Here is a 7,169-nt window from a genome sequence, read left to right on the forward strand (position 1 = left end):
GGGGGCGGGGCGGGAACCGGAGCTTGAGAGGGCCAAAGTGAGTCCTGGTGATATTTTAGTTTTGCAGGGCGGAGAGTTGAGAGACGCAGCGAGGGGTAAAGCCTGTTAAGGGGGTAAATTGCTCGGCAGAGATGCAAGAGGGCGTGAAGTTGGGACAAGAGAAGTAGGGAGAAATATGTGTTATGCTTGTATGAGTGTCTTGTGTGGGGAGTCTTGCCGCGAAATTCGGTGTCTGTCGTCCGCGTCCGGGTCTCAAGAGTAATGCTGCTGTGTGGTGCAGGCGCTCGGCCGTCTGATATGGCCAAGAAGACAGAGTCACAGTTAGCAATCGTGCTGAGTATCTCGTCCCCTACCCTTGACTGGTTGGATTCTCCTGTGCCCGAATGCACCTCCTACATGCTGTCCCGGAATCAATTCGGCCCTTAAAATATCGTCGTGTTTTGGCGGGTGAGCCTGTGACCATCTCGGTTGGGCGGTAGGGGGGAAGGAGGGGAGAGCATTAAGGGCGGATGGTAACACCTATAAAAGGATGCACTGTCTCTGCCTTCACCGATGAAACAGGCCCCCCCCTTTCCCCTCTCCCTTTTCCCCTCGCTACACTCTCCACTCTCTCCCCTCACTCCAAACTCCTCACCTCCTCATACATCCCTCCTGAATATCTTTTCTGCGAGTACATCTCCTCCTCCACTCTACACCTCTGTATCTTCATAAAGTAGCGACCTTACCAAAGCCACCGCTTCTGCTATGACGAATAACATGTATGTTGATCATCTACAATTGCAATGTTCTTCCCCTGGGCACCAAGACTTACACGCTTCTACCCTTATCTCCCCGCTCTATTTCGGCTTTGCTGCCTAAAACTCGGGTACCACGCGATCCACAACTGAAACTGAAAATTGACTCATGGAATCTGACACTCTACGCGGACAAATATGCATCACTCGTCGATCAGCCGCCCCTCCATCCCAGGTCTTCCTGTCACCAAGGGTGGTCCGCAGCAGGGACACGCCGGCGCCCCTGCCCCCCGTTCTCCGAATACCACTGCCCCTTCTTCGGTTGATCGACTTGGCCAAAAAGTCGGCCAGATGACAATCGGCAAGCGTCCTGTACCCGAGAAGCCTGGTAATATCCTGGAGCTCATCGGGGGTCTCTTCGAAAGGTTGAAGGACATTGCATGTCTCCCGAAGGACATCTTGGTGAAAATCCGCCAGGGAAATATCGCGGAGCTCCATCAAGAGATCCAGGACCTTTACAAGGCTAAGATTGACAAGGAGCTCAATCCGGTGCTGAGCCAGGATCTTCTAGCCATTTGGCACATGATTTCCATGTACCAGGCTGTGGGTCATTTCCGAGTCGATATGGATGGATCGCATTACGTTTCGTCTCTGAATAAGCTCACTGACAGCGAGAGTAAGTTGAAGGACGATCTCATTGCGGCCGATTGGGAGGACTGGCCCGATTTCCATCGTGATCTGATGAAGCGTAGTCTGGATTTCCGAAAGACCATCGATGAACTATCGAAAAACTTGCCGGCTGATCACACGCTCTGTGAAGCTGTTGCCAGTTCTAAGGAGTTCATCTCGAACTATCATGATCTTTTTGCTCACATCTCAGCTCTTTTGGCCGCCAGCGAGAAGCAAGCGACCGCGCCTATGCGGGATGCGGTTGAGCTTGACCATTTCAACAACCTCCCCAAACGCTTGCGCCTGGCTTTTTATCCGTTCAAGGAAAAGATTCTAGCGGATTTTCGAGTTGCCGTTCCTGAGCCAGTCGTCCCGCACGATGATTTTGGCACGCAGTTTTGCCAGGCGATGCGCAAGTTCATTACCATCACTATTTTGACCTTCTTTGTCAAATGGTCCATCAAGGAGCTTTAATGCTGCTTTGCTCCCACTCACTTTCTTCTTGTAAGAATTGGTGCCTTTTGTAGTTATCTGATGTACTTTCTGCGCACGGAGTTTTTTCGCCTCTTTACCTGGGCTTTTTTCCTTCGACCTCGCGCAAGCTTTTTGAATACACATAAATCTCAAACTTCTGCTTCTTCGCGGGACTTGGTTGCATTCGGGGGATGGAGCGGCGACCAGGTTTCTCATCAACGGGGCACTTTTTTGTGTTTGTGAAGAAAGACCCCAACAGGCAGGAGTGCTTCGCAAGGATTAAGCGAGAGAGAGAGAGAGAGAGAGTGAGGGAGGGAGGGAGGAAGGGAGGGAGGGAGGGAGAGAGAGAGGGAGGGAGAGAGAGAGAGAGAGAGAGACAGAGAGAGAGACAGAGCGGGAGGGAGGGAGGGAGTGAAAGACGGAGGGAGCTCGCTATCGCTGGCTCCAGGAGAGAACGGCGCCCCTGCTCTTAATACCCCAACTGGAGCTTGACTTGTTATCTCCCCCATCGTGGCTATTTGCCCTAGTTACCCCACATCCCACCAGGGACTACATTCACGCAAGTCAGCTTCGTGCCAAACCGGCTGCCTGATTGTGACGCAAAAAAGCGCACTAGCAGAGAGCATGGGGTTGCCTTTGAAAGATGGAATTCAATCAATCTAGGCTCAATCAGTTACAAGGGTCCGCATGGTGTCATCGTTCAATTTGATATTCATGCACATGCGTACACACCACGCGGCCAGATAGCTGCAGCTGCATGGCTGGATCAGTGTAAACTCGCGGTCGAATTTGATTGTGGCTATTGAAGCACTTTGCGTCAATCATGTGCTTTTTGGGGATTGATTGAGTGTCGGTGAGGCGCCAGAAGCGTTCCTTACCGGGTGTGTCGTCATTCGAGCAAAGACAGGGCAACCAAAAAAGGCGGAGGCTAGTGATCTTCATCCTATTGGAGAGTACAACTGGAGTCGAGTCATACCGCTCCAGGGGGAATAATGGACAGCAGCAGGGTAATTGGAATCTATATTCTCCGGGTAGGAAATGACTGAATTTGCAGGTGCCAAGACCTTGGAGGCAAGGCGAGAAAAGGGAGCCCTTATATAAGGGTTCACGGGGAGGAGGAAATAAACGGGTAGGTAATAGGGAGGATGAGGGCAGACGGCCCACATAGAGGTGACTCGATGTGTATGACTATCTCCGCAGGAAGGGACCACGAAAAATGGATTTCCCTGATGTTTGATTTCATGCAGAGCTGTGGTCTTCGATGGCAAAGGGGCAACAGCAAAAGAGTACAAACCAGGATGAGAGGAAATGCGTGGGGAGTTTGTGATTGGAGCGGCCCTTCGACAGATTGTTGGAAGTGACGCGATAGCCTCGGCTTGTGTGTGGGGGGCGGAGGGGGTGGGGCTGGGTGCGTGTTTCGTGTCAATTACCCTTTCGCCCGCATGCATGCCCTGGGAAGGCCCTGGACGGGGTAGGTATACTGTCTCTACGCCTTGCTTCTTTGCTCTGCTGACCCGTTATCCTGTTACCTTTGCGTGCAATGCCGCTTTGCTTTCTCTTGTTCCTCCCTCCATTTCTCTCTCTCATTTCCAACGAACGTATGTACGCTTGGAATCTCTCATTTCCTGGTCGGGGAGATCCGAGTGGTGGAACCAGGAGCTGAAGGTGCTCCGTCTTGGAGTGGATTCTTGAACAAGGACTGGCTAGAGGGGCCTGCCTGCCGTTTGGTGGCCAGTAAATGCCTGGTATCAGGCCCTTCTATGTGGGAGCACGAGGTCATCTGTGCCTGCTCTCTGTTTCTCTCCCACTCACTGCCCCTTCGGTTCTTCATCCCCCCCTGGTCCTCCCTGGAAACACAGGTACATCTGCGCGATGAGGGATGCCTGCCTGTCCTTGTGGGAGACGCGCCGAGTGGAGCAGGCCGGCGCCACAGGCGAGGTGCGAGAGCGGACGCGATGCTTGCGTCGCCGCCGTCGCCGGGAACCCATGTTTGGGGGGTGGGCATCATGCCGATGCACACATGCGGATCGTGATGAAAGCTCGGCGCCTGCTCTCCTTCTCGATGTGGATGTGTGCGTGCGGGTGCGGCCGCTCGTGTCTGACATGCTCCATCGTGCCCTCTCTCGCGGCATGGGCAGCCGTCCGGGCGGCCGGGGGCTTCTGCCTCCTTACCGCACGAGGACGTGCCTGCGAGGGCCCCCCTCGTGCTTGGTGACCATCCCCCCGGGTGCTTCATTCCGCCTCGGTGATTCCGTCCTGTGGTCAGGAGCCAGCCATCCGCCCTGGGTCCCTGGCGGGGTTGAGGGTGATCTGTGGTTTCGGGACTTCCTGGCCCCGGGAGGCGGTGGACAGATGGCCGACCCCCCATTCGTGGACACAGCCAGGTCCACCTGGGCTTCGTGAGGGGTTTTTTTTGTCAGGCCACACCGCTCCAGGCCGCTTGCCGGGAGAAGGGAAGAAGCTGCTGCGAGTGGTTGGCCGTTCGATGTTCCCCCGCGCGGTGTTGCGGGACCTTCGCTGCCTGGGGGGATGATGGTGGGCCCAATGACGAGTATGGAGGCTGCATTCAGGATCACGGCTACCGAGCCGACCGGACAGGCAAACATGACGCGGTGGATATCACTGCGCACCGGGGCACGCTCGAGAGAAGGCCCCCCCTCCTTTTTGTTAGGCCGTGGCGCTGGCTCATGAGGCTGGTAGCAGGGGGTGGCAGATTGCGCCCCTCTGTGAGGCTTTCTTGTGCCGTGGTCAGATGCGAGATCGAGCGGTTGTGGCCGCGTCTCCCCCCCCCCCTGGTGCTCCTCCTCCGGGCCTGGCCCTCAGTATTGTCAACGGGCGTGGGGGGGGGGGGGGGGTATGCGCTTTCGCCACTGGGACCCTGCAGACAGGTGTGCCTGTGGAAGGAGAGGTGGCCCACGGGTCGTGTGTCTGCCGGCCGGGCGTGGGATGATGCCTGCGTCGGGTCATGGATCTGAAATATCGAATTGAATCCGGCGTGCTGGGTATCGCACTGGCGCGGGAGAGGAGGATGGAGGGGGACGGGAACCAGTGCGCCCAGCGGTGCGCCGGGGCCAACCGCGAGCCGGGGCTTCGTGGTGCACCCTTTCTGCGTGGGTAGAGATGCCTGCGCGCGCCGGGGAGAAGGCGTCTCCGTGTGCCTCTTCGCCGGATGAACAGGCGCATCATGTGGCCCGTTCGCCTGGACAGCGACCGGCCATTTGCCCCCCGCTTTCGCTGATCCCTGGCAGAGGGGAAGCGTGCGGCGGCGGTGGCCTGGGGCGCTGCCCGCTGCTCTCGTGCCTGCCTAAGGCCCCTCGTCGAGCGAGCGTGCGCGCCGTGCCCAGGGAGCAGGCGCGGTTCGCCGAGAGCAGGGCCGACGCGCGTCGCCCGGTGTCCCGCGTGCACAGAAACCCTCTCATCCCAGGGAGACATATGTGGGCGTGTGCCTGCGAATACACTCAGGAGGAGGCGCATGGCCAAGTGCCGCCATCCGGCCGCGCGCAGTATGTACTTCCTTCGATGCATGGGTGTGGGGCCATCCCCCATGGTTTGGGTGCTGCGAGGCGCTGGCTGTGGAGTCGACCAACCTGGCAGTGATCCGTGGGCGGCGCGCGTGGCAGACACCATTGGGGGGGGGCCGTGCCACATGGCGAGGGATGTGCTCCGAGGGTGACCGGCCAGCAAGCACGGGAGGCGCCTCGCAGATCTTGCCCCTGGGACGTGGCGCTGTCGGTTTGGGTCATGGTCAACTGAGCACTGGCCGGGCCCAGGAGCGGCTGCCGCTGCCCGGGCTGGCGTCGGCTCTAGCCCATAGGTGCGTGGGGTGGCGGTGTCCATGGAGAGGGAATGCCGATTGGCATCGGACATTTGCCTGTGTGTGTGTGTGTGTGCATGTCTCACCGTGGTCCATAGTGGGGCACAGGGGCGTGCATGGGAGGCCGCGGTGTCAGGAGGCGGCCGACTCGTGGGCAATCTTCCGGGAGGGCGATGTGGGGGTCCGTCCGGGCGCGGGTATGGTTGCGGCCCAGACAGCGGGTGACTTGGGCGCCGAGGCGGCTCTGGTTTGGTGGTGCATGGGGCGCCCGGTGCGGGGCCGCCGACGCGATGTGGTCCCTCGCTGTGTGAGCACACAAAGCGCCTCATTGCGCGGTGGCCGTGTGTGGCGTGACCGGGGCGCGCCATGCTCTGCCTGGTGGCGGTGCTCGAGTGGAGCCGAGGGAGCAGACACCCGGCCCGGGGGCTGCCCGGATCCCAGAGCGCGACATCGGACCTCCGACCGAGGGCTGGGTTCGGATGTGAGGGCCCAGCTCGGGCCGGGTGCATGGACGCGGTACCGAGCCCGGACCCCGGCGCTGGGCACCCTGTGTGACGACGGCGTCGGTATGCCTTAATGGCCTTGATGACCCCACAGGAGCCGCCATGCCCGGGGATCCAGCCGGGGTGCGGGCCGGCGCATGCTCGCTTGGCCATGCAAGGGATCTTGCGTGGCGGGGGCCGGCCGCCGAGCAACCGGCAGATGTCGCGGATGTGGGGCCCGGGCGAGGGGCTCGAGACCCCCGACGGCTCTGAAGACATGGGCACATGTGCGCGCGTGTGTCGGTGGGCATCGCTCGATTGCCGGTTTCCCGGCCACGGTGGAGCGGAAGTGGTGCGCGAGGGTACCTGCATGCGGGTGCCGTGTTATTGCGTGCTCGACTCGCGAGGGTGTTGCTGTGGTGTCACGGGCGGGCGCCTGGGGGTTGGCTGCCGGCCGGCCGGTCTGCCTCTCACGCAGCGAGAGGTGCTGCCGGGGCCGTGGGCCAGCCAGGTACGCAGGTGCCGTTGGCCGTGGGCGCTCGATTCGGGTGGATGAAGCGCACCTTGAACGGCTCCCCCGGCCGGAGGTGTGGGCCATGTGGCGAGGCGGTGGGTGTTTCATCGGGACGCGGTGACAAGCTCGCCGGGGTCCCCGCTGACGGGATGGCACAGGCCCGTCGGTGCTATGGCCGCGTCAGGGCGTGCCAATGAGATCGTGTGTCGCCAGGCCGGGATACCTGACAGTGCTATGGACGAAGGAACGGCTGGCGTGACCCGGCGGGCTGGCCGAGCAGGCGGGCAAGCACCCGGCGGATCGGGTGCCGGGACGAGTGTCGCGCGATCTGTTGCAAGGCATGCACCGCCCGATGGGCGGTGCGGGGGTGGGGGTGCCGCCGAGCGCAGCCCGCGCTCCCTGGGCCGCCCTGGCGGAGAGCCTGGTCGCCGGGCCAGCCATGGCCACCGGGGGGGGGGGGGGGGGGGGGGGGGGGGGGGGGG

General features: G+C 60.5%; 2 protein-coding genes across 2 annotated transcripts; one reads left to right on the forward strand and one right to left on the reverse strand.

The window, feature by feature from the left end:
* The first annotated feature begins 562 nt into the window (after positions 1-562).
* H696_04188 (hypothetical protein) lies at positions 563-2,031 on the forward strand. Its single transcript, XM_009498065.1, has 2 exons — positions 563-758; positions 953-2,031. The coding sequence occupies exons 1-2, from the start codon at positions 745-747 to the stop codon at positions 1,875-1,877; spliced, it is 939 nt and encodes a 312-aa protein (XP_009496340.1). The 5' UTR covers positions 563-744; the 3' UTR covers positions 1,878-2,031.
* Positions 2,032-5,823: 3,792 nt separating this feature from the next.
* H696_04189 (hypothetical protein) lies at positions 5,824-6,452 on the reverse strand (the record flags this gene model as incomplete). The annotated part of the gene is made up of 2 exons (XM_009498066.1): positions 5,824-5,935; positions 6,106-6,452. 2 exons carry the CDS (start codon positions 6,450-6,452, stop codon positions 5,824-5,826), a joined length of 459 nt encoding a protein of 152 aa, XP_009496341.1.
* Between the last annotated feature and the right edge of the window lie 717 nt (positions 6,453-7,169).

Source organism: Fonticula alba (genome assembly GCF_000388065.1).
Source record: "Fonticula alba strain ATCC 38817 unplaced genomic scaffold supercont2.6, whole genome shotgun sequence".
Taxonomy (NCBI): domain Eukaryota; order Rotosphaerida; family Fonticulaceae; genus Fonticula; species Fonticula alba.